General features: G+C 54.9%; 1 protein-coding gene and 1 pseudogene across 5 annotated transcripts; both read right to left on the reverse strand.

Annotated features, from left to right (window-relative positions):
• Positions 1-1,781: 1,781 nt before the first annotated feature.
• Positions 1,782-6,912, reverse strand: LOC144320190 (alpha-1-antiproteinase-like; annotated as a pseudogene). Its single transcript, XR_013385751.1, has 4 exons — positions 6,311-6,912; positions 4,660-4,937; positions 3,406-3,552; positions 1,782-1,973 (listed from the first exon to the last, which is right to left on the reverse strand). The product of XR_013385751.1 is annotated as an alpha-1-antiproteinase-like (transcript).
• Positions 6,913-13,754: 6,842 nt separating this feature from the next.
• Positions 13,755-25,681, reverse strand: SERPINA1 (serpin family A member 1). Of its 4 annotated transcripts, none has more exons than XM_077910451.1 (5): positions 25,534-25,681; positions 18,300-18,952; positions 16,205-16,475; positions 14,821-14,968; positions 13,755-14,001 (listed from the first exon to the last, which is right to left on the reverse strand). In XM_077910451.1, exons 2-5 carry the CDS (start codon positions 18,946-18,948, stop codon positions 13,810-13,812), a joined length of 1,260 nt encoding a protein of 419 aa, XP_077766577.1. In that variant the 5' UTR covers positions 18,949-18,952; positions 25,534-25,681; the 3' UTR covers positions 13,755-13,809. The 4 variants fall into 4 exon arrangements, with proteins under 4 accessions (XP_077766577.1, XP_077766579.1, XP_077766580.1 ...); XM_077910453.1 differs by having other exon boundaries at positions 25,502-25,660; XM_077910454.1 differs by having other exon boundaries at positions 25,420-25,579.
• Positions 25,682-26,445: the final 764 nt, after the last annotated feature.

Here is a 26,445-nt window from a genome sequence, read left to right on the forward strand (position 1 = left end):
CTTTGGCTCAGGGTGTGATCCTGGGTTCCTGGGATGGAGTCCCGCATTGGGCTCCTCATGGGGAGAACTGCTTCTCCCTCTGCCTGTGTCTCTGCCTCTTTCTCTGTGTCTCTCATGAATAAATAAATAAAATTTTTTTAAAATGTTCCCTCTTTCATTTCTGATTTTAATTTTTGATTCTTCTCTCGTTTTTTCTTAGCCAGTCTAGCTAAAGCTTTGTCCATGTTGTTGAATTTTTCAAAGAACCAACTCTTGGTTTTGTTGATTGTTGCTATTGTTTCTTTTAAAAAAATTCTTTATTTTGTTTATTTCTGCTTCAACCTTTATTATTTTCTTCCTCTGCTAGTTTTGGGTCAGTTTGTTCCCTTTTTTCCCCCTAGTTTCTTAAGGTGTGAAGTTAGGTTGTTGATCTGATTTTTCCTCTTTGTAATGTAAATGCTCACAGCTACAAATTTCCCTCTGAGTACTGCTTTGGCTGCATCTTGTGAGTCTTGGCTTGTTGTATTTTCACTTCCATTTAATTTCTAATTTCACTTCCAAATAGTTTCTAATTTCTCTTGTGACCTCCTCTTTGACCGATTGGTTGTTTAAGAATCGTAATCTCCATAAATTTCTAGATTTTCCAGGTTTCCTTCTGCTACTGATTTTTTAGTTTTGTGCTTGGAAAAGTACTTTGTATGATTACAGTCTTTGCAAATTTCCTAAAACTTGTTTTGTGGCCTAATATATGGTCTACCATAGAGAATGTTCCCTGGGCACTTGAAGAAAATGTCTATTGTGCTGTCATTGGGTGGAGTGTTTTGTGTATATTTATTAACCCAGCTAGGCTCTAGTATGATTCAAGTCATTCTTCTCCTTAATGTTCTCCTTTCTGATTTCCTATTGATTATTGGAAGTGGATTATTGAATCTTCTATTACTGGGTTGCTATTTCTCCCTTCAAGTCTATCAATGCTTGCTTCACATATTTAAGAGCTCTGATGCTGGCTGCATAAATATTTATAATCACTATATCTTCTCAGTGAAGTGAATGACATATTTTGTTGCCATACAGTTTGCATTTTATAAAGTCAAATATATCAAGTCTTACTTTTATGACTTATGAGTTTTCATCTTGTTTAGAGAGACCTTACCCACTTTGGCATCAAAAGATGCATTAACCAATGCTTCCTTCAAGGGCATTGTTGTTTTTTAACAACAATGTTGTATTGTTGTAATGTTGTTTTACCGTGTGATCTAACCAGAGTTTCAAACACCAATATTTACTGTGGGTGTGAGTCTTTAACACTCTGTCTGATTGTGAACAATCACAATCCCCCTGGGGAGCCCTGAGCACAGTGCCCCCAGACCGGGCATGAGTGTAGACCCCAGAGCTTCTTCCTTGTTGAATGATCTACCTGGCTTAGTCTCTTCTCTTTCCTCTTTGCTTGTCACACTCCTACCAATACCTAAACAATTAATTAAGTATCCTGACCCACTTTCAGAGAAGCCCATCTCCTGCCATTGCTGACTTTCCATGTCTGTTATTAAACTGTGGGTTTCAGCCAGCATTTCATCTTGCCTAGCACAGTGCCTGGATGATGTACATGCCCAATGCATATGAATTAAGTAAATACATGAATCTTACTACGATCCAGACCCCACACATATAGAGGAGACCTCAAGATAAGAAGATTAGGGACGTGCTCCTCACACTCATGCTTGGGCCAGGTCCACAATTCTTTAATGTCATCTAGGGAGGGGGCCTGACCTGAAAGAGAATGGTTGAACCCAGAAAGCCAGTCATTTCTGCATGGGGTTCACCATCTTTCCCATGAAGAGAGGAATGTTGGTGTTCTCATCCTTGATGATGACTAAGAAGGGCCAGTTGAACAAGATGGACAGATGCTTAGACCAGGTGTTCTCTTCTGAAGGGATGACTCCAGAATATTCTGTTACATTCTCATCGATGCTCAGCATAGCCTTATGCATGGCCTGGAGGGAAGAGAAGACGGACCTGTTTGAGGCAGAGACAGGCTTCACCATCTCCCACCCAGAGCGGGGAACAAAGCCCAATGTGATGAGATGAGAGCTGTTCTGGGGCCTCAAGGAGGGGATCTTTCCAAAGCCCCATTGAAAACTTGGGTATTCCTAGCATTTCCTTGAAATAAGACTGAAAACAATGACAAATGAGCAGAATTGCTGGCTGGGTGTCTACCATTTGAGCATTTTTATTAAAGGATCACAACATTCACAACTGAATCATCATGCTGTAGTAGAAAAAATATGACTTTCCATCACAAGGATCTGGGTTTAAATCCCATTTTTCCCCCTAACTAACTGTGTCACTTCAAGGAGATGACTACTCTTCTCAAAACTCTGATTTCCTATATGAGAAAATGAGACCTATCCCGTATGGACTCCCAGGACTACTAAGGTGCTTCATGTGAGGAGCCTCAGTAGCATAGGTGCTCAATAAACATATGTGAGTGCATAATGCATGTGTGCGCCTGCGTATGCATGTGTGTGTGTGTGTGTTTATGTGTATGTGTGAATGGGACCTAATAAGTCAGAGTTCTTTCTCTAGTAATTATGGGTCAACTGGTTACCTAACATCTTTGAGGACACTTCTCCTTAACCATTTTCCCCTATGGGTCTGGCTCCTTCTCTGTGTCTCATGATCATACCCAGGCCTCTCTCCTTCCTGGCAGGTCCTTCCCCATCCACGGCCTCCCTCCCTGCAGGCACACAGGCCTTCACCACCTTCCCAGGCCTCTTCTGACTCCACTGGCCGACCCTCACTTCTCCTTCCTCACCAGCCTCCACCGCCTCCCTGGGAAGCAGCCACAGCCTCAGCAGGGAGACTTCCCTGACCTTCATCCCAATGGCTCCTGCCTTGGTTCCAGTTTCAGATGTCCAGTGCCCTGGGGCCCAGGACTCGGAGAGGGACTTTCCCTGTGCCTGGTCCACACCAGCACTCAGATCCCAGCCGGCAATTGAACTGTGGTTGTGTCTTTGGTCACCTGCAACTTTCCTGAATAAATGGCCTCCCTAGGTGAAATCCCTCGTTAACTCAGACTCAGTGGTTGGCCAATAGCTCCTGGTGTCACTGACACAGGGGACAAAAGTCCTTTGAAATCCCTGAGCCCAAGCCTGTCTTTGTAAATATGGGTCCATGGAGGCCCAAAAGAGGGAAAGCCCTGGCCAAAGATGACACAGAGGGTCAGTGACACAAGCACAGAGGAAATCCCCAAAATGCTAGAAGCTCTTGAGGCCACCTCCTCCAGGGTCACCTGCCCACACTCCTGTTTGAGTGGCTCCAACGGCCCTCCTGGGGGACCTCAGTCTGCAGGTGTGCTTGTGTCCCTCTGTCCCTTCCCCCAGACCCCCTGTGAGCTGTATCCTTGGACACCTGGCGACAACTCACCTTGGACAGCATCAAGGGCCCTTCCTCAGTGTCTCAGAGAGGTCAGCCTCGGCGCTGAAGACCTTGGTGATGCCCATTTTGCTCAGGACGCTTTTCAGATCGTAGGTTCCAGAGATGGACAGTTTGGGCAAGCGCAAACTGGCAGACCTGTCAGGACGGTTGGGAAACAAAGGGGTTTCACAGTTGAGTGCTTCATTTCTGGCTGTTTCTCCCGCTCAGTGGCCCCTCTCCCTGTCCACACGAAGACTGGGGTGTGCATGGGTTTATCCTATTTCTAGCTTCTCCAGCCCCTGGGGCAAGAGAAACACAGGGGTGGGCTTGTCCTGTAAAGTCTCAGGCGCTGTGTCCTGCCTCCTCTGAGCAGCCCTCCAAGGCACTCCCCTGGGGAGCCCTGAGCACACTGCCCTGCAGGGTCAGGTGCCTCCAGACCAGGACTTCTCCGGGGGGAACATCGGTGTGGTGCGGGTGGCGGGGGACATTAGCTCAGTGAGGCATGTGTGAGTACAGGGGCTGAAAGCTCAGCTGTCCCCTCCCAAGGGGACAATATGTGGTCCCAGAAGGGTCTTCCAGAGTGAGGAGGAGGCTTGACTTGACCAGATCTGGGATGTGCCCCACCTGGTTCTCCTTCCTCGACCTTGGTGCAAGGAGCACAGGACTGGGGGGCAGGGCTGGGGGTAGGAGAGGTCTTCAAATGCTCTTTCAAGCGTAACTTTATGCTCCTTGTATTTTCACATTCACTGGTGTGTGTGCGTGTGTATTGTGCGTTGTTCCTGATAGTAACTGTGTTCATTCTTCTTGCAATGTCTTTGATTCCTTTTGCGTGTTCATGCACCTCATGCATACGTGCAAATGCGTTGTGGGGCACACACGATAGAGCGTTCCCGGGGCTTGGGTACCACACGGCTAGGAGCTGTGCACTAGTCCGGGCTTCAGGCTCTCGTGTCGCTTCATTCCGGGGACCTCATCAAACCACCCCGGTCTAGCGACAGAGGAACCCAGACCTTGCTCTGTGTCCCCCTTCTCGGTTCCCTGAGGCATGTGCTAGCCCTGGGACAGGGGAGGGCCGTGTCCACGGTGGGGCAGGGAGTCCCCCCGGAACAGGCCTGGAGCCCTGTGCCGTGTGAGTGTTGCGGGCCCGTGTCTGGAGCACGGACTCGGGCACAGTGGTGCGGCCCCCGGGGTGTGTGTCCAGCCTCCCCGCCTGGCCAGGCCTGCCGTGGCCGCTCCCTGGTCATTCTCCAGTTTGAGGATCACCTGGCTTGTCTTTTTTCCAGGAACTTGGCCAGGACCTCCTTGGCCAGCTTGCTCTCCAGCTGCTGCCTCTTCCTGAGGTTGGGCAGGTCAAGAAGGTGCTGACTCTGCCCTGGCAGCTCTGCCTCAGCAGCCAACTGGAAAGCTCCTTTTCCCAGTGGAGGTCAAACATGCCCAGGCGGCTCATCATGAGCACCTTGATTTTGGTGTTTTCACTCACGTAGAAGTTTCCTTCCACGATGTGCTCAAACTTGAAGTTATCCTCCCATTTGCCTGGAAAGTTGAAAGTGGGAGATGTGCATAAGCGTGCCAGGAGGAGTGCCCAGGTCAGGCGCTTGTCTCTGAGGCTCAGCTGCATCACCTGTCAATTGGGGTTACAAGGATCCCATCAGGTTACTGAAAGGCTTCATGGGCTTGTACTGAGGCTAGAGGAGGTTCTAGAATGTATATACTGCAGAAGCCACATGGCACCAACTTGGGTGGACAGAGCAAGCATTTTGATGTGGATTTGATGTTGGCTTGTGGATGGCCTGAAGATGATTAACGAAAATTATTAGGTGTAGTTGGAAACTCCCGAAGTCCTACTCAGCACCTCACTGTCCACATACCCCTGCCCCTTTTTGTGGGAGGTTCTTGTCATTCAGGGAATCCCTCTCGCCCCCACTCCAAGGCTTTTCCTGGACCACTGTGCAGGACGCAGGTGCCTGGGCAGTTGCCTCTGACCCCCACGTCAAGAGAACCTCCTGTCTGGGCAAGTCAGAGTGGGAGGGTGCCTCAGGGACCCCTGCGCCCAACTCTCCCATTGGACAGAGATGGACACTGAGGCTGGAGAGGGGCCAGACCTTCCAGAAGCCCTCCAGCAGAGCCAAGAGACCTACCCACCCTGGCCCCGGGCTCTCCATCATCCTGTTGCCTCCAGAGCGAGGAGCCCGCACAGTGAAGGAGGCAGCTCTGGCCTGGCTCTTCCCTTCCCTGCCCCAGCCCCTGTTCCTCTACCTCACAGTGCCCTCTGAAGCCTCCCAGGCCCCCCACATGGCCATCCCTTAGGGAGGAGGTCAGGCTGGGTTTCAAGGTCAGCTGAGCACCTGCTGTGTGAGCGTGAGATCCCGTGTTCCTTGTAAGGTGTTCAGTCCCCACAGAAACCTGACAACAAGGGTACTATCATGCCCTTATTGCAGAGAGGAAGCTGGAACCTCAAAGTGGTGCAATGACTTGCCCACAGTCACGTAGCTAATAATCAGCAGAGGAAGGATTGGAAACCTGGTGTTTCTGACTCCAAAGCTGTCCCTCCTCCCACTGCACTGGCGTTGTCACAAATGTGACCCAAGAAACCTCATTCCCTCCTACACTCTCCTAAAGCTGCTTATTTGACCTCCCTCCTTGGTAGAGATTGACAGGGCACAGTGGGACATTAAAGGCTCTGAAAAATCCTGCAGAGAAGATGACAATAAGACTGTCCAACTTGTCATCTCCTGACCTTAGTTGATCACAGAAAGTATGACAGTGGTTGTGTGTGGGGAAACTGAGTCACGCATGCAGAGATGCACCGCCATATCCCCCATCCTGCACTTCCCAGTAAAGCTTAGACTTGTTAGAATATTTTTGCGTGTTTCCTTTCAAACCAGCTCAGGCTGGTGGTAAAACCTATCGTGAAAGAATGTAATTCACCAGAATAAGAGTTGTGTCTCTGTCAAGATCTTGGACCAAATCCACAATTTTTCCTTGGGTTCCCTTCTCTATGTACTGGTTGATCTGTTTCGTGGCCTCCTCTGTGTCTCTGAAGTTGACGGAGAAGTGATACAGCTTTGTGACATCCTCCAAAAACTCATGCACTTGCTTCAGATTTTTATCCATGAATAACACACTTGTGCTGGTCAGCTGGAACTGGCTGGCTGACAAGTTGAAGGTGTCAAGGAAATGCTGCAAGCATTGTGGGTATTGGCCTTAGCTGTCTCCTTGAAGTTAAAATCTAGGCCCTGTAGGATCTGGGTGCCAGTGTTCCCTTTGGTCCCCAGGGAGAGCTTTGTGAAGGCTGTAGCGATGCTCACGGGGGAGAAGAAGATGTTGTTGTTGGATTTTGGGGCCAGTCTGCGGTACAGGCTGAAGGCAAAGTTGTCCAGTTTGGTGGCTATGTTGGGGAAGCGTCCATGCTGATGGAGACTGTGATCCTGCCTGGGGGCGAGCAGGGAGCCAGGAACCTGATAGCACAGACCTGCCAGCAGGATGAGAACCCAGGGGATGGAGGATGGCATTGTCCTGCAAGAGAGGGAGAGAGGGAGAGAGGGAGAGAGGGAGAGAGGGAGAGAGGGAGAGAGGGAGAGAGAGAAGGGGCACCCGCCCAGGTCAGGCCACGCGGTTGAGTCCCCCGGCCGCTGACTGACACCATGTAGAACACAGAGTTTGCTGAACCTCTCCTGTGTCCCGGCCCCGGCCAAACACTTTCCTATGTCCTCATCACAGGACAGAACAGTAGCAAGGCCCTCGCAGGGCTCGCCACGTGCCGACCCCCGTTCTAGGCACTGCGCCGTCTCATCTCGTTGCCCTCTTGTAATGACCTATGACCTGGGACAGTTGTCCATTCTCTGATGAGGAGACCGAAGGCCAGAGAGGTTTAAGCCACCTGCCCAAGGCCACAGAGCAGGAAAGTAGCAGGAGGAGAATCACAGACCCGGGCCAGCTGGGTGATGGGAGTTCACGCTCTTGACGGCCGTACAACCACCTGCAGTGGCCCTTGCCCTGTGTGCAAGCGCCATGCTCCTGTTTTGCATAATGGGAAATTGAGGCACAGGAAGCATGATGTACAGGTGCACGATTACCCAGGAAGCAGGTACAGGGATGACTGGATCTGGAATAGTCCCCCGTTGGCCCCCATTGGCATGAGGCTGTTGTCCGGAAGGGGTAAGCACTTGCCCAGTGACACAGAGACAGAAACCCAACCTGGCTGACTGTGGCCCAAACTCTCCCTGACTCCCTACACTTCCTGCTCCCTTTCCTTGCAGCTGCTGCTGCCCTCGGGTAGAGGCATCTGAGCCTGGCGTGGATTATGATCTGACCCTACAATGTTCCGAGTCTGGGGGATGCTGCTGACAAAAGCACTGAGGCCCCTTCACCTCACGGTGCTCAGAGGCATTAACTTCTGTTTCGATGACTTGGGGCTTGGAGAGCACGCAGTTCAGGGACTTTCTGAAGGCCACACGGCTGGCCAAGCAGCGCTGGCACCAGGCAGGTCTGCAGGCTTTGTGCCTGGTGCTCTGTACAAGGTCAGGTTCGCCTGATAACTACCTCCCTGAAGCGGGAACTTGGCTGCTTCTGAGGCTGAGCACAGCGGGAGTCAGGGGTCTCAAGCTCAGTACCATTGATACTCTGAGCTGGAAGATTCTATGCTGTGAGGGGCTGTCCCGTGCATTAGAGGATGTTTAGACGCATCCTAGACAAAACTTGATGCCAGTAGCAATGTCCCCACTTGCAGGTATGACAATCAAAAAATTGTCAGACGTTTCCAGTGTCCTCTGGGGTCAAAGTGCCCTTGTGCAGGGGGAGGAGGGATTCAAGGCCGTGTGTCCTTGGGAGGCCTCCTTTTCCCTAGGTGGACAGACGTCTCATTTCAGAGCAGGTCTGGGTCAAGTGAGTTCATTGTTCATTGGGGCACAGAGTCCACTGGTCCCAGTTAGTTTGGGGTGTCCATGCTTCTTGGGTGGGAGCCCTGTCAGCGGGGAGGTCTCAGGATTCTGCTATGACATTTTGTGGCAGGCTTTCAGGACACCACAGCAAATCTCCTCACCTGACACTCAGATGCCCCTGTGTTTCTTCTGCCCTGGGAGTTTTATGACAAGCTCTTCTGAGTGTCAGGGCTGTTCCTCCCAAACACTCACGCACAGCTATAGCCCCTAGGAGCCTTTCTTGAGCTGGCCTCACGATGAGTCCCAGATCTAAGCCCCCAAATCGTCTGTGGTCCCCACAGCCAGCTCACCTACACCCCTGGACACCACCCGAGTCCCTGCCTGTGCTTGGATGGCAGCGGCTTTGGAGACGCTGGACCCTCAAGGGGACAGAGGGGTGACGTGGTGGGGAGGAAGTGGTTAAAAGCCCACTTTTTAGCTTCAGACAGACCTGGGTTCTAACCTGCTTCGCTCATTCACCAGCTGCGGACCCAGAGCAAAAATTTTTCATCTCTCTGATCCTCCTCTTTAAAATGAGATTGTTGGAGATGCGAGGGAAGCCGGGCTAGCGGTCAAAACTCACGGCCAGAAGGGACCCGAGAGATCCACTTTTGGGGGGAAGAGGGTGGTGGGTTTTGCAAACGAAAACTTTTACAATCAGTAAGGGGCCAACGAGTGGGAGAAGGGCCATGAACCTAGATAAGAAAGGGGAGGAGGTGACAGACAAGATAGCAGGGTTATCTGAGGAGTTAATGAATACACTTCAACCTTGCAGAGGAGGAGTTCCAGTGACAAGACCAAGGCCAAGGTCCACTGTGCGGGGGGTGGGGGTGGGGTGCAGGGAGTGGTGGGGGGGGACCATGGGCCATCCTTTGGAAATCTGGGGAGCAGGCTACCCTGGGGGAAAGCTAAAAGGGCATGGGCATTCTCCAGTAAGATAGTTAAGTGAAGGGCATGGAATCTACAGGGCAAGGTCAAGGACTCTGGCTCTGGCTGGAGTTGAAAAGGAGCCACGTAAGACAGAAGGATCCCGACGCATGTTGGAGAAGCGTGTTGAGGAGCATGGAAGGGACCCTCCAAGGGGACTTGTCCCTGCCACCTGCAGGTGGGAGAGACACAGGTGAAGACCACCTGGACCACAGGGTCCTTTCCAAACCTGGGGAGGGTGGGAGAAGGCGAAGGCAATCCCCCAGCAGCCCCACCCAGCAGCATGCATCGCGATAGCGGGCCTACTATGTGCTGGGGGCCTTTGAATGGCGCGATTCCATCCTCCCCACTGGTGGTGCTGAGCAGAACGGCCAAGGCTCCGCTGCCTGCCTGCCAGTCCTGAGCCCGGCAAATCAGAGCCAAACCTATCGGTGCCTCAGTTTGCTCCTCTGCTGAGTGGACATAATAATCCTGTCACAGGGGCCCCCGCCTCGCTGACCATGTCAGCTCAGGAGGAGGCTGATGGGAAGGGACTCACTCAGTAGAATGCACTGGTTGCCCAGAGAGGCTGGCTGGGCTGGCCGCTCACTGCAGGTGTCTCGCAACGGCTCCTGGGGCTTCCCTTATTTATAGGGCAGTCTCAGGGGACTGGGACACCAAGTCCTGTGGGCCCACAACCACGTCCACTGCAGGAAATCAGCCTGGGGGGCTTCCAGAGTGCAGCCTGGGCATGCCTGATATCATCAGAGGGCCTTGCTGTTCTCCTTTGAAATGGCCTAGTCCAGCAGAATCAGCAGGTGCAAGAGCCATCAGAAGGGTAGGGTGCTGGGAGCCCCATGGCCATGCAAGACTAAGTATTTATTTCGTCTTGATGCTGTCCTCACAGAGCTGTTGAGAGGAGAAAATGAATTATAATCCCCCCAGAGCCTAGAATTGTGTCTGATACATGATTGACCTCTGCTGAGCATCAACCGTCTGATGTCACTGGACTTGTGACTGCCAGGGACTCAGCCCTTGGAATCTTCACATTGGGAGCTGGAGTCCATGTCCTTTGGGCTTCAAAGTCTGTCTGGGCAGACAGGAGGTGACGGGCACCTGCCAAGTGCCGAGGCTCAGGAGAATCATGGGGAAGATCTGCACTGGGCTGCCCTGAGGTGCTTAGTATCTTAAAGAATATCAAGACCCTTGGAACCTTAGTGCTCCCATTTTACTGGTGAGAAAAGCGAGGCTCCCAGAGGGGTGGTGACTTCCCCAGCATCCAGGGCATGTTAGTTTGTGGTAGAGCCGTGACAAGATCCCAAGGCCATCTGACCCCCAGCTCAGGTCTTCACGAACAAAATGTGCAAATATCTGTCGTTCATCCCTCTGCTGATTTTCTGCCCCCAAATCAAGAGTCAGAGGAAGTCAGACATGTGCGTAAGCAATCAGAGAGATTTCTTTTACTCTGCCCTTACCAACCCTCCTGAAATGCGGCCCGAGTAATACAGCGCGGAAGTGACTTCCGGCACAGGGAGTGGGCACCTGTCGTGGAAAGGCAGCTTTGACTTCTAAGAACAAATGTCCCTGGTCACTGGCTGTCAGCCCCGCTGGGGCCAGGCCCTCCCTGCAGGACTGTCTGTCCCCCTGTTACCTTGGGCCCCGGGGACTCAGCCCTGCCTCCCAAGAGTCTCCGGCACCTGCTCACCTGGGCAGAGCCCTTGGCCACCATGCCTCAGCTGGCGTTAGGCCAGACAGGTGCATCCAGTGTGGACCGGGAGGTTGGACTCGCCCCTGAGATCTGAGATGGACGGGACAGCCTGGGCCTGAGCACGGCACCTGATATCTAGGCCTGTGCCGGGCAGATCGTCTAACCTCTGTCCGTAAATGGGGGATAATGAATTGTAGCCTGTGTCCTTCGGGGATTGGGCTTGAGGGTCAGCCTAGACAGTGAATGCAGTTCAAAGAACAGGCAGAGCAGAAGCTTCTCCTGTCCTCTTACCACAAGGCTGCCTTGATGGTTTGCCCACCCGGGAATGGACCCTGTTGGTTCCCAGGAGCCAGTCAAGTGCTCCCTGGGGACTTGAATTGGGTTTCTGCCACCAGAGCCCAGACACATGTAACTGCAGGCCATTCTCTGAAGTGGAATGATGGTTTCTTAGGTGAGTGCCCTCAGCGCATCCACCTTCTTGGTCTTTCCCTGGGCTCCAGGGGTCCAGCTGGCCTTTGCATCTGCTCCCTCCCTCCCCAGTGTGGGTGTGTGCAGTGTGATGCAGCCTGTTTGCTGAAGGCTGTGAGCTCTTCAACCTCCGGTGGGAAGGGCTCCCACAAGTCAGCTGCTTTCCCTCCGGGGCAGAGGGTGTTTTGTCGTGCAGGTGTCCTCGGCAGGTGGCTATGCCCCCCAGCATTTCTCACAGTGGGGCAGGAATCTAGCTTGTGGTTGTCTGGGAGGGAGCGTGGGTGATGCGGTGAGGTGTGCAGGGACAAGTAGCGCTCCCAAAGCCAGCTCTGCCACTTATTAGCTCCGTGACCTTGAGCAAGACAGGCAGCCTTTCTGAGCCTCAGTTTCTTCCTCTGGAGAATGGGCACATGAGAGCAGAGCCGCTCCACAGCGCTGCTAGGAGGAGGAAACGGGAAAATGCCTGCTTAGCCCCTAGCAGGGCACCAGGCTTACAGGGGAGCTCATGAATGTCACCAATGTCGTCCCTTACATCGACACCTGGCTCTGCTCCCCTTTGAAAGGTGTTTTGAGTCCCTGCTTGGAAGCATACACCAACTCGAAATGGGTGTTTAACCGTGATGAAGATGCGAGGCCCAGAGAGGCTTGGCGACTTTGCTAACGTCACACAGCTGGGACGCTGCCAACTCTGAACTTGCTCTCACTCTGGCCTCATTCCAGGTGTCTGACAACGGTTGTCTAGGGCATGGAACTTGCGCAGGTTCGCAGTGTCCAGCCAGAGAAAAATCAGGACGACATTAGACTTCCCTGGGAGGCAGCTGAATTTTTATCCATTATATTGAATTATGTGGAGTTGCACACATGTAGCCATTCTGACTTAAAAGGTTTAAATATTAAATAAATAAATAAATGATTTAAATATCATATGATTCCACCCAGTTGTGTAGATATACATTCGGTCCCCATGAGTGACTTAGGTGGGAATTACTGTTTTTTTACGGGATGGGGCAGTCCTTCCCAGGGACAAGGGCTCCCTCGGGCTGGGTTCCTGCAGGACCTCCTGACCGCCGTAATAACCCTTCAGTGGGGACTCTGTAGGATGAGAAAGAGCCACATGGCCCTTAGTGAAAGGGCTGCTCCTGGGATGGCCACTAGCTGTGGTGTGGGAGTTGTGGTTTCCCTCTGAGGACCAGGGGGAGGGCCACGGGGCAGGATCAAGGCAATATGAAAAATGTCTCCTGTCAGAGCTTAGTCAAGGGAGGGCAGGTAGGGCTAGTGGGGCTGATGGCCTACTTCCCCTCCCACGACCATGAAATCATTGTAATAACTTTGCAGAGCCACAACTTGGCCACATGATTGGGAAGAAGACGACACACAGGGTAAGTGTCTTGGAGGGTGGGGCTGGCAGTTCGGGATGAGTCTGAGCAGGTGACGCAGACCAGGACCCAGAGACCCACCTGGAGAGAAGAGGAAGTGGAAGACCGGTATTGTGTCTGAAGGTCCCTGAGCAGAGACAGAAGGACAAAGACGGAAGATGTGTATTCCCAGTCTAGCCCCATGGAGAAAGTCTCCAGGAAGAATCAACCCTGGGGGGGTGCCTGGGTGGCTCAGGTGGTTAAGCCTTTGCCTTCAGCTCAGGTCATGGTCCCAGAGTATTGAGATCAAGCCCTATGTTGGGCTTCCTGCTCAGCAGGGAGTCTGCTTCTCCCTTCCCTCTGCCTCCCCGCCTGCTCATACTTTCTCTCTCTCTCTCTGTCAAATAAATAAATAAAATCTCAAAAGAAAAAAAAAAAAAGAATCAACCCTAGCTTTTGGCAGGAAAGACCTTTGAGTGATGGGAGCCCAAGCTTAGCTTAGGTGACAGGGTGGGATGAGAAGGGGACCGAATATTGTCTCTTTACGGCTGGAGATGGGGCAGCTCCGAGCCCCTGTGTGAGCTGAAGGCTCTGGGAGCCACAGGGAGGCAGCCTCGTGGTCGGTGCTGGCAGCCCTGCAGGCCGAGGGGCTCTCAGGGGGGGTCACTCTGCACACAGCGGGCCTGGGGGGCTTAGCAAGAGGAGGAGGCTGGTGGAGGTGGGAGCTGCAGGTTGGTATCTGAGCCCTTGCCATGCCCCTTGGGGATTCCCAGGTAAGATTCGAGCCTAGAGCTTTTCCACAGTGACTGGGGCAAAGGCAACCCTTCCTCCCAGCCTCGCAGGGCACCCGGACAGTGTAGACGCCTCATGCAGAATAAGACAGCAGGTGCACAGTGATGGCTGGGACCTCCCCCCCACCCCCACCTCTGCCTCTCGCCTCCTGGGGTTGGAGACAGAGACTCAAGACATGAGGGGCTGAAGGAGTCACATGTCACACTGGAGCCTGGGGTGGGTCACTCTTTAATGGTATCTGGAAGGGACCTGACCCACAAGGCAGTTACTTTTGGGTGGGGTTCACCACCTTTCCCATGAAGAGGGGACTCTTGGTGTCTCTGTCGACGATGATGATGAGGAAAGGCTTGTTGAAGTCGACACTGGGCGGCATGGACATGGGGATGGCTTCCAGAAAGGTGGCTCCCGCAGCTTCAGTCCCTTTCTCGTCGATGGTCAGCACGGCCTTGTGCAGCCCCTGTGGGGATGGAGCACAGCAGGCTGATCTGAGTGGGGTGCTCCCCTTCCCTGGCCTGGGAGCAGGGCCCAGGGAGGGGCTCACTCAGGCCTCTCTCCCTCCTGGCAGGTCCTTCCCCATCCACGGCCTCCCTCCCTGCAGGCACACAGGCCTTCACCACCTTCCCAGGCCTCTCCTGACTCCACCGGCCGACCCTCACTCTCCTTCCTCACCAGCCTCCACCGCCTCCCTGGGAACCACAGCCTCAGCAGGGAGACTTCCCTGCCCTTCGTCCCCATGGCTCCTGCCTCGGTTCCAGTTTCAGATGTCCAGTGCCCTGGGGCCCAGGACTTGGAGGGGGACCTTCCCTGTGCCTGGTCTACACCAGCAGTCAGATCCCAGCCTGCCGTTGAACTGTGGTTGTGTCTTTGGTCACCTGCAATTTTCCTGAATAAATGGCCTCCCTAGGTGAAATCCCTCGTTAACTCAGACTCAGTGGCTGGCCAATAGCTCCTGGTGTCACTGACACAGGGGACAAAAGTCCTTTGAAATCCCTGAGCCCAAGCCTGTCTTTGTAAATACGGGTCCATGGAGGCTCAAAGGAGGGAAGGCCCTGGCCAAAGATGACACAGAGGGTCAGTGACACAAGCACAGAGGAAATCCCCAAAATGCCAGAAGCCCTTGAGGCCACCTCCTCCAGGGTCACCTGCCCACACTCCTGTTTGAGTGGCTCCAACGGCCCTCCTGGGGGACCTCAGTCTGCAGGTGTGCTTGTGTCCCTCTGTCCCTTCCCCCAGACCCCCTGTGAGCTGTGTCCTTGGACACCTGGCGACAACTCACCTTGGACAGCATCAAGGGCCCTTCCTCAGTGATCCCAGAGAGGTCAGCCTCGGCGCTGAAGACCTTGGTGATGCCCATTTTGCTCAGGACGCTTTTCAGATCGTAGGTTCCAGAGATGGACAGTTTGGGCAAGCGCAAACTGGCAGACCTGTCAGGACGGTTGGGAAACAAAGGGGTTTCACACGTTGAGTGCTTCATTTCTGGTTCTTTCTCCCACTCAGCGGCCCCTCTCCCTGTCCACACGAGGACTGGGGTGTGTGTGGGTTTATCCTATTTCTAGCTTCTCCAGCCCCTGGGGCAAGAGAAGCACAGGGGTGGGCTTGTCCTGTAAAGTCTCAAGTGCTGTGTCCTGGCTCCTCTGAGCAGCCCTCCAAGGCACTCCCCTGGGGAGCCCTGAGCACACTGCCCTGCAAGGTCAGGTGCCCCCAGACCAGGACTTCTCCGGGGGGAACATCGGTGTGGTGCGGGTGGCGGGGGACATTAGCTCAGTGAGGCATGTGTGAGTACAGGGGCTGAAAGCTCAGCTGTCCCCTCCCGAGGGGACAATGTGTGGTCCCCAGAAGGGTCTTCCAGAGTGAGGAGGAGGCTTGACGTGACCAGATCTGGGATGTGCCCCACCTGGTTCTCCTTCCTCGACCTTGGTGCAAGGAGCACAGGACTGGGGGGCAGGGCTGGGGGTAGGAGAGGTCTTCAAATGCTCTTTCAAGCGTAACTTTATGCTCCTTGTATTTTCACATTCACTGGTGTGTGTGCGTGTGTATTGTGCGTCCTTCTGGATAGTAACTGTGTTCATTCTACTTGCAATGTCTTTGATTCCTTTTCCGTGTTCATGCACCTCATGCATACGTGCAAGTGCTTTGTGGGGCACACACGATAGAGCGTTCCTGGGGCTTGGGCGCCGCACGGCTAGGAGCTGTGCACTAGTCCGGGCTGCAGGCTCTCGTGTCGCTTCACTCCGGGGACCTCATCAAACCGCCCCTGTCTCGTGACAGAGGAACCCAGACCTTCCTCGAGGCGCCCCCCAACGTGCACTGGGCTGCTGCTCTTCCAGCCGGGTCCCGGCGGGCCCTTCCCATCTAGCCCTGAGCTCTCCGGCCTCTAACTCCACAGCCACGCTCCCCTTGCCCGCAGCCCATGTCCCCCTTCTCGGTTCCCCAGGGCAGGTGCTGGCCCTGGGACAGGGGAGGGGCAGTGCCCACTGGTGGGGCAGGGAGTCCCCCAGGAACAGGCCTGGAGCCCTGTGCCACATGAGTGACACAGGCCTGTGTCTGGAGCACAGGGTCGGCACAGTGGTGCGGCCCCCGGGGTGTGGGTCCAGCCTCCCCCCGACCCCAGCCGGGCCTGCCGTGGCCGCTCCCGAGTCGTCCTCCAGTTTGAGGATCACCTGGCGTATCTCTTTTCCAGGAACTTGGCCAGGACCTCCTTGGTCAGCTTGCTCTCCAGGTGCTGCATTTTGCCCTCGTCGGGCAGGATGAAGAAGGCGGTGGCGTTGCCCACGTACTCCATGAGCAGCACCCAGCTGGAGAGCGTGGCACAGTGCTGGATGTCGAACATGCCCAGGCGGCTCATCATGGGCACCTTGACCGTGGTGTGCTCATCCACGTGGAAGTCCTCCTCCGTGGTATGCTCCACCTCGAAAGGCTTCTCCCATTTGCCTGCAGAGAAGGGAGGGTGGGCATCAGCCGGAGGAGGGAGGAGGGTTGGATACGATGGGGGGATTAAGAAAAAATAAGTGGGAAATATCAGAAAGGGAGACAGAACATGAGAGACTCCTAACTCTGGGAAACGAACTAGGGGTAGTGGAAGGGGAGGTGGGCGGGGGGTGGGGGTGACTGGGTGACGGGCACTGAGGGGGGCACTTGATGGGATGAGCATTGGGTGTTATTCTGTATGTTGGCAAATTGAACACCAATAAAAAATAAATTTAAATTAAAAAACAAAGAAGCCCTGAGCCTCCTGCCGAGATCCTTCTCTTTGAACCTGTTTGTAAAGCAGGTTCTGTAAAACCGGGGCTACGATGAATGGTCTACTGAAGGACTTTTGTGAGAATAATGCAAGACCAGAGTAGGATCCAGAATGCCTACACTATAGAGGCTAAGGGATGCCCATCTGGATGTGCAGAGCAAGCATTTTTATTTGTATTTTGTGCTCACTAATTTGAGGGCGACTTGGGAGATTCTAAGTGAAAATTATTGGCCTCAGTTCTATTGACCCTGACCACCTCCCCATCCGAGTCCCCTGCCCCTTGTTTGTGAGAGGTTCTTGTCATTCAGGGAATCCCTCTCGCCCCCACTCCAAGGCTTTCCCTGGACCACTGTGCAGGACGCGGGTGCCTGGGCACCTGCCCCCGACCCCCACGTCAAGAGAACCTCCTGTCTGAGCAAGTCAGAGTGGGAGGGTGCCCTGGGGACCCCTGTGCCCAACTCTCCCATTGGACAGAGATGGACACTGAGGCTGGAGAGGGGCCAGACCTTCCAGAAGCCCTCCAGCAGAGCCAAGAGACCTGCCCACCCTGGCCCCGGGCTCTCCATCATCTTGTTGCCTCCAGAGCGAGGAGCCCGCACAGTGAAGGAGGCAGCCCTGGCCTGGCTCTTCCCTCCTCGCCCCAGCCCCTGTTCCTCTACCTCACAGTGCCCTCTGGGGCCTCCCAGGCCCCCCACATGGCCATCCCCCAGGGAGGAGGTCAGGCTGGGTTTCAAGGTCAACTGAGCACCTGCTGTGTGAGCGTGAGATCCCGTGTTCCTTGTAAGGTGTTCAGTCCTCATGGAAACCCGACAACAAGGGTATAATCATGCCCTTATTGCAGAGAAGAAGCTGGAACCTCAAAGTGGTACAATGACTTGCCCACAGTCACGCAGCTAATAATCGGTAGAGGAAGGATTGGAACCAAAGCTGTCCCTCCTTCCACTGCATTGAGTTTGTCAGAGACATGATCTAAGCAGCCTCATTCCCTCCCACACTCTGCTAAAGCAGCCTATTTTACCTCCCTCCTTGGTTGGGATTGACAATGCACAGTAGGACATTAAAGGCTCTGAAAAGTCCTGCAGAGGCGATGACAATTTGGGGTGCCTGAGTGACTCAGTCAAGTATCTGCTTTCACTCAGGTCGTGATCTCAGGATCCTGGGATCAAGCCCTACATCGGGCTCCCTGCTCATAGGGGAGTCTGCTTCTCCCTCTCCCTCCGCCTGCTACTCCTCTTGCTTGTGCTCTCTTTCCTTCTCTCTCTCTGTCAGATAAATAAATAACATCTTTTTTTTTTTTTAAATGATGATTTGACTTTCCAACCCATCATCACCTGACCTTAGGTGATCATGGACAGTATGACGTGGCTGTGTGTGGGAAACTGAATAACAAACACATGCAGAGACACACTGTCCTACTCATCCTGCACTGCCATGGAAAGTTTCACAACTGGGTGTTTGAGAATATTTTTGGATGTTTTTGTGGGAAATAGCTCAGGCCGGTGTTGCAACCTTACCTTTAAAGAAAATGTAATTCACCAGAGCGAAAACTGTGTCTTCGTCAAGATCTTTGACCAAATCCACAATTTTTCCTTGGGTTCCCTTCTCTACGTAATTGTTGATCTGTTTCTTGGCCTCTTCAGTGTGCCTGAAGTTGATGGTGAAGGCTTCTGAGTGGTACAGTTTCCTGACATCCTCTAAAAACTTATTCAGTAGCTTTATGGTGTCGTTGATGAACAGACCGCTGCCGGTGGTCAGCTGCAGCTGGTTGTCTGGCTGGTTGAGGATGCTGAGGAGTTGATGGAAGCCTTGGTGGACTTCCCTCTCTGCTCTCTCAGTGAGGTTGAAACCGAGGCCTTGCATGATCTGGGTGTGGGTGTCCCCCTTGGTGCCCAGAGAGAGCATCGCAAAGGCTGTAGCGATGCTCACGGGGGAGAAGAAGATGTTGGTGGTATTGGACTCTTGGGCCACCTGGCGGTACAAGCTGAAGGCAAAGTCAGCCAGGTTGGGGGCAATCTTGTGGCAGGCTGGCTGGTGCTCAGGATCATGGTGGGGTGCATCCGTCTCCTGGACAGCGTCTCCCTGGAGACCCTCAGCCAGGGATCGGGGTACCAGGCAGCACAGGCCTGCCAGCAGGAGGAGTCCCCAGGTGATGGAGGATGGCATTGTCCTGCAAGAGAGAGAGAGAGAAGGGGCACCACGCCCAGGTCAGGCCACACGGTGAGTCCCTCAGCCGCTGACTGTCACTATGTAGAACACGGAGTTCGCTGAACCTCTACTGCGTCCTGGCCCCGGCCCCGGCCAAGCACTTTCCTACGTCCTCATCACAGGATAGAACAGTAGCAAGGCCCTCGCAGGGCTCGCCACATGCTGACCCCCGTTCTAGGCACTGCGCCGTCTCATCTCGTTGCCCTCTTGTAATGACCTATGACCTGGGACAGTTGTCCATTCTCTGATGAGGAGACCAAAGGCCAGAGAGGTTTAAGCCACCTGCCCAAGGCCACAGAGCAGGAAAGTAGCAGGAGGAGAATCACAGACCCGGGCCAGCTGGGTGGTGGGAGTTCACGCTCTTGATGGCTGTACAACCACCTGCAGTGGCCCTTGCCCTGTGCACAAGCGCCATGCCCCTATTTTACATAAGGGGAAACTGAGGCACAATGAATATAAGAGATTGGTGCACGACTACCCAGGAATCAGACCAGATCAGGCTCAGGTACGATTGGATATGGAAAAGGGACACTTCTACTGACTCCTCCTATTGAATGGACATGAGGCTGCGGCCCAGAGAGGGTAAGACCTGCCCAGGGACACACAGCCAGAGCACACGGAGCTGCAGGGTTGTCCCCACTCACCACTCGTGGTGAGCCTTAGCCCCCAGCAGTTTCATCCGCACGGAAGGGCAGCCCCACATGCATCTGTGGCCTCAGCCACACGAATGGGCTGCAGACCCTGCAGTCAGCTTACCGGCTCATTCTTGTCACCCCCTCTGTCCCAGTTCTGGAGCTGGCAGTGGTGTGGGCAGCAGAGATAACTGATTCCTCTAGTATATTGGGGGTTGTGTGATTGTGTGTAGGGGGCGCAGTGTGGAAGTCGAAAAACATCTCTTTTCTTCAGAAAGTCCTACGTTCTGATGTGGCCTCTGTCACTAGCAGCCACGCAACCCCAGACAAGCTACTTGGTCTCCCTGGTTCTCATTTTCCCTCATATAGAAAGTGAGGGTATGGGGAGAATTTAATGAAATAGGTCCATATGCCAGACCTTACGCTGATGAGCTCTAGGGGCTGGTGAGGGTTGCAAAGCAGAAGCCCTCGGTGGGCAGGCAGGGGAGGGACGTGTGTCCCATGGCTCGGGGTGGGAGGGACGCAAGAGGGAGCAGCAAGGCTGGTGGCTGAACCAGCTAGAGCAGGCCGGTCACAGTCCGTGTCACCCACAGCACCACAGAGCCCGCCCTGGCGCTCAGAGCTCCCTCTATTCCAGGGGTGCGCCCGCCAGGGGCCACCAGTCGGCACCCCCTAGGTACAACCTGGTCCCCTGCACAGATGGAGAAACTGAGACCCGAGCACTGGAGAGTGAGCCCGCAGCTGTGTGGTGAGCTGTTTCTCACGTAGCTAAACTCGTCGTTTTAGTAAAAGACAAGGACAAAGGAATCCTTGTATTTAGAATTGGAAAACCCGAGGGGAAGAAGCCAGAAATAAGTCTATCCTTGCAGACTTTTAAAAGTTTCTTCTGAATAAGACAACAAGATGAAGCACAAAACTGGTCTGTCTTTGCCACCCTGGCCTTCGTGCCTCTAAACGATCCAAACATGACACACCACACGTTGCGTAATACATGTTTATCTTTTTCTGAAACTAGCCAGTGGGTTCAGAGCGGTCAGTGTTCACACTGGCTCTGTATGTTCCCATGTCCCTAGGCCTCTCCTCGCTTCCCCGCCAGGTTTGGCACCGGCCTCTGTGGTTTGCAGAACCTCTGAGCCCTCAACTTTGCAGGGCTCAGAGATCATGAGGCCAAGATTTGGGTCTCTGCAAATGGCCCTCTGGTGGGGCCACCTTGGCCGTGGGCAAGCATCTTCTTGTCCAGGGACCTGGTCCCCCCAGCTGTGGAAGTCGAGGTAGGGGAGGACCCCAGTGAATTTCCCCTGCACTAATGTTGGATTCTCAATTAGAAGGTATCTGGGTTTGATGGAGCAAGATAGATGGAGACTTCCTGTTGGGGGTTGGGCGGTGGGGTGAGGTGCCCCCCCCCCTCCGAGGGCTGCTGGCCTGGGCTGAGCTGGGGAGGGGCCGCATCCATCTCGGTGGATGTAGCATCACCTATTCTGGCTCCTTCTTTTTACAGTAAAAAAGTCTGAACCCCGGGGAGGGTGAGGGCTTTGTCAAGGCCACACAGCAAATTGGCGACAAAGTAGGGAGTTACTCTTGGCTTTCCTGCCACTTGAACTGCAAGGGTTCCAGAGACAGCCAAGTCCTCTGGTCCCAGACTCTGTGAATGTCAGAACTGGGCCCCGAGGGACCCTCACATTGGGCTTGAGCCCCCGCTGGCTTCCTCTGCCTCACAATTATGCTGTACAACTTCAGGTCCCCCATGCCCTTCTATCACAGGCAGCACCGCACCCTGCACCCCCTGAAGCCTAATGTTCTGGAAGGTAGCGGGAATTGATAAAGTTGACAAGGAAACACCCGGAGGTGTACAGACCAAGGGTTAAGCCCAAAGAGTGAAGGTGTCATGGTGACATTGCCGGGGTCCAGGGCAGGGGGGAGGAGCGCAGGAGGCAAGCCATCCCTTTACCTAGTCGAATTCTATTTCCACCTGTGAGCATAAAATGAATGATCCGGAGTGAGCCAGCAGGGTCCGGGAAGGCCACAGGGGCGTCAACGCCCTGCTAAAACCTGGCACTGAATAAGCCCCGGCGTGACCCAGCCCTGCTGCGGACGGGCAAGCAGCCCTGGGCGAGTGACTTCACTCCCCGGAGCCTTGGCTTCCCAACTGCAGAGGAAAGAACCCCTCACAGGGCAGATGTGAGGGGCGAGCAAGGCCATGGGTGGGCGGGCACCTGCCAGGTGTGGAAGCTCTCGCCCTACCTGCGCACAGGTGGGGCTCGTGGGTAGAAATAGGCAGATCTCTTCCCGGCCAGTCGCCACATTGCGAGGACCAGAGAGGCAGCCACTGCTCAGCCACGAATGGCCTCTTGAGTCTGGAGAATTAGAATTCGATTCTCCGAGTGTGTATTTCGCTGCGAACCCCGTGCTGAGCCAACACCAGTGTCACTGTCACGGTTGTCACACCCCGTAAACACCAGGTGTTTTGCGTGCCCCGTCTCATCTAATGTCCCCTCAATGCTTACCCTGTGGAGCGGGACTGGCCATCAGCCCCATTTTATAAATGGAGAAATGGAAGACGCCAGAAGTTGAGCAACTTACTGAAAACCACCCACCTGGTTGCTTACGGGTCTGGGATTTAATCCCAGGCATTTTGATTCCAGAGCTTGGCATTTACAAAGGTGAAGCCAGAGACCGCGAAATAGAAAACGCTCGAAAGTGGTCAGGCTAAATGCAGAGGGCAGCATCCCGGGTGGGCTCAAGCCAGCAGCTCTGGGGCCCGAACACTGGGTACAATTCCATAGCAGCATGTGACCTTGGACAGGTTACTTGACCTCTCTGAACCTCTGTCTCCTGGAGATGACAAGGGTGCGCTTCCTCACAGAGCTATTGTGCAAATCAAATATGTACAAAGTTCCGAGAAATGCTTGACCACAGTCAGCTGTCAGGGAGGCTTAGCTGTTGTCTATGGTTACGCATCTTTCGGAGCGCCACGTGGGAGTCTGGAGGCCTTGGCTTGGATCATCTTGGAGCCCCCATGTCCAAGAACGGATGACAGACAAAACTGTGTCCTTCCCAGAGATCAAGGCTGGGGGTGGGGTTGGGGTGAGGGGAAAGAGGGCAAGGGTTGCCTACAGTTTGTCCAAGGGGACAGAGAGGTTGAGCCGTGGTTCAGGGTCACCCAGCATCAGAAGCTTCAAGGCCAGCCTGGCTCGGTTTCTCCCATTCCCCAGCTGGCTCCTAAGACCCCAGAGAATTATGTTGGCAGGAGGAAGAGGTTTGGGAGCATGAGTTCTGGAGCTAGGTGACCCCAGTTGGGATCCTGGCCAGTGTGTACTTTGGGGCCAGTTAGGAGCATCTCTTTCTGATTTCTTTAATCTCTAAAATGGGAACACCCTAGGCAACGCCCTCAGAAGGTGGGTGCGAGGCTTCAGTGCTGACCGCACCCGAGGAGCTCAGCAGCCCGCTGGCTACAGCGAGGCCTCAGGAGCACAGCTGAAAGCCCCAAGGACGGGGCCCCCCTCTAGGGTTTCCCCTCTTCCACCGTGCATGGGGGTCTCAGAGACCCACTGAGCACAGGCTGGGGCCAGCATGGTTCTGTTCTGGGAGCATCTACAGAAGACGGAGGCCCGATGAGTGGCTGGAACTCTGGGCTCTGGTGCCACCTGGCTTCCCCACAAGGTCCCTATGGGAGCCTGGGCTCCCCACTGTCCCTCTCCGGGCCTTATCTTTCTCACCCGTAGAAGGGGAAAAAGATACGCACCTGAGCACGGGGCAGGTGGCAAGGCCAGCAGGTGGCAACCCACAGGAAGGACACAGGAGCTGTGCCAACAGAGGCCTGCTCCCTCCTGGGGTCCCCACCTCCACACTGCACCCAGACGGCTGGTGCATCCACCAGGAGGTACTGGGGAGGCCCTGCAGGGACCTCCAGGGCTGTAGTTGCCATGAAGACAGGGGGTCCAGCCTCCTCCTGTCCCCTCACCTGTTCCATCCTCCCTGCCTCCCAGGGGCTCTCCCCAGGGGAAGGCATACTTACAGTTTACTGTCCCAGGCCGGGGCCGGTGACCAAGGCTAAGGAGACAGAGCCCCGTTCGAGTTCGTATTTAAGCTGTGGACCCGCAGGGACGACGGGGGTGGTTGCTGGTGAATATTAACCAAAGTCACCCCGGTTATCGGAGGAGCAAACAGGGACTAAGTCCATAGGCCAGCGCCGAGCTGCCCACCCGCCTGCCCGTCTGCGCCCGGCCCTCTGTCCAGCTCACCAAAGGGATCATTGTGCCCAGCTCATAAACTGCGGCGTCCTGCACCCGCGGACGGGTGGCATGACTCACACACTCTCTGCGACAGCAGCCTGCCCTCCCCCTGGGGGGCTCTCAGTGGCTGCTCCAGCAAAGGCAACCCCTTGCTGAGCGCCCCCTGAGACCCCGGGAGGGGGCGGGGAACTAAAGCTCCTTTGGCAGGCAAGGAAACCCAGGATGCTCATTCATAGTCACCAAGCTGGCCCCAGATTCAGACTCTCTCGATTTTCCAGAGGAGAAAGTGGGCCACGGGCAGTGCTGACACAGCTCCTCTGGGCTGGCACGCGGAGGCCGGGGGTCAGAGGGCAAATCTGTAAAGCAGGGCTGTGTGAGCTCAGGCGAGCTGCTTCACCTTTCTGCACCAGGAGGCGGTCTTGTCCGCATCGGAGGGGGTTGGAAGTCCCGCTCCCTGGCACGGTTGTCAGCGATGTACACAATGACCTCCCTGAAGTGCGGGGCGTGCAGTGGGCTCTTAATTTGGGCTGCTCAGCCCTGCTCTCTGGGCTTCTCTGGGCAGGACGGGGCTGCATTCCTGGCGAGCCTCAGCCTGTTACTGGTCCCAGCAGAGGCATGCGATCCGCATGTTGCTTGAATTTTCCTGGGAATGCGGCCCTGTTCTGGGGCTACTGCAGGGCCCCCCTCCACCCCCGCCCAGGCACTGGTGGTGGGGGAGGTGGTGGTACAGGGTTGAGATTGACAGCGATCTCTTTAAAAACGCCCTCTCTGTGCACCCTGACACCTGCCTGGCACATAGTAGGCACTCTATAGATACTTAGTGGGGTGGCCGAGTGCTTTTTTTTTGTCCCTCCTCTCATTCCCCTGGTCCCAAATGTGGGACCGTGCTAGGGGAACGATCTGCAGCTTCTTCAGACACGTAGGCTCAGACCTGAGAACCCAGCCCCCCTCTTCACTGACTGTGAGATCTCAGACAAGCGGTTTCAGAACCCCGTGCCTCAGTTTCCCCACCTCTAAAATGAGGATCGCAACGGTGCTCCCCTCGTCAGGCTGCCGTGAAGATTCAATGCTGAAGTCCCAGGTTAGCTCAGAGCCTGGTGTCAGGTGTGTGCAGGGAGCCCTTTACGGTGTTGCCCTACCTGTGCCAGCGGGTCCCCCTGGTATCACTGAGGGAGGGGGCATTCCAGGAATTTCCCCCAGGCTTCTCCCATTCCGTGCTCTCAGTGACCCTGCGAGGGGAGTACGTGCGGCCCACCGCCATGCAGGAGCAGGGATGAGCTCAGAGCGGGGAGGACCCCCTACTCCCATCCTGACCGCCCTAGTTCCACAATCTGGCTTCAGGCTCTTTCCCCTCAGTTGGCTGAATGGGCTTCTCCTCACGGGGGCTCTATGTCTCAGCAGCTCAGAGAGCTCGGCTGTGATGGGGGTGAGGCCTGGCCTCCGTACCTCCTGGCCATTTCTTCCTCTCCCCATGCCTCAGTGTTTCCATCTGTACAATGGCCTCCCTCCGAACCCAGCTGCCCCTCCCACCTCCTGCAGTGGATAGGCAATGCCAAGTGGCCCACCTTCCACGCTGTTGCCAAGCTTGGCTCCCTCAGCCCGGTGGCCTCAGGGCTGGTGGGAGGGCAGTGCCCTATGCCCCTCTACCTCCAATCCTTGTGCTGCGGTGGCCTCCACACCTCCTACGGCAGCCTCGCCTCCTCCTCCTCCTCCTCCTCTCCTCCTCCTCCTCCTCTTCCTCTGGGACTCTGTGTGCACCCTGAGCAGTGCAAGGTCTCTGCCAGCCTTGGAGGAAGGAGGCTCTGGGTGTCAGAGGCAGCAGGTCCGGGAGGGGCGGGGAACTGGAACAGGAAGCCGCCTTGCACAAAGCTGTGGGTAGCCAGGCGGGTGCCAGCCGGCCCTTCCTGGTCCAGGCAGTCCTGCCTGTCATCTGCTATTCTAGTTGTGTCCACCCTGACGAGTCACCCAAGTCCTCTGAGCTTCTGTAAGAGGGAGGGTCACATTGGGCTCACAGGGCTAGTGCAGGTAACAGGTGTCACCTTCCTGGCCTAGGGCCTGGCACCAGCATTTGGCAGCTTTCCAGGGCTGGGCATGGAGGGAAGGACTGAGCCACCTGAGAAATGCCCCGTGGGAGCCCCATGGAAGCTGGGAAGAGTCTGTGAAGGGAGATGTGTGTCACAGACTTTGGCTGGGTACAGAAGGGATGCAAGACGTCCCAGGAGGGACTGGGACATTTGGAAGGGAGCGCGTGAAGTGTCCCGGGCCCTGTCCCATCTGAGTTGGGCTTCTATGCTCAGCCCTTATCTCCCCACCCTTGAGGTCCGTGGTCCCCACTCCCCTGGGATTTCCTGCTAAGGAGAGCTCCTCTGGACCCCATATGCAGGAACAAGGGGTGGGATGATCCGGGAAACCGAGAAAACACAGGATCCTGGTTAGGGGTCGGGGAGGGCACCCAGTGACCATTCTTAAGGACAGTGTTCCATGAACCAAAAGCTATGGGGGGTGGAAAGTTTTGTCCTCTTGGTTACTTCTGGAGTCATTGATTGTAGCCTCTGGGCTGATTCCCTGGGAGCAAATGCATCGTAGGAAGA

Source organism: Canis aureus, chromosome 9, assembly GCF_053574225.1.
Source record: "Canis aureus isolate CA01 chromosome 9, VMU_Caureus_v.1.0, whole genome shotgun sequence".
Taxonomy (NCBI): domain Eukaryota; kingdom Metazoa; phylum Chordata; class Mammalia; order Carnivora; family Canidae; genus Canis; species Canis aureus.

Coding starts and splice junctions, on each gene's coding strand:
- SERPINA1 (XM_077910451.1), bottom strand. CDS start 18,948: ATGCCATCCTCCATCACCTGGGGACTCCTCCTGCTGGCAGGCCTGTGC. Junction 14,969..16,204: donor CTGGAAAAGAGATACGCCAG/GTGATCCTCAAA, acceptor CCGTCCTGACAG/GTCTGCCAGTTTGCGCTTGC. Junction 14,002..14,820: donor GGCCCTTGATGCTGTCCAAG/GTGAGTTGTCGC, acceptor CCATCCCCACAG/GGGCTGCACAAGGCCGTGCT.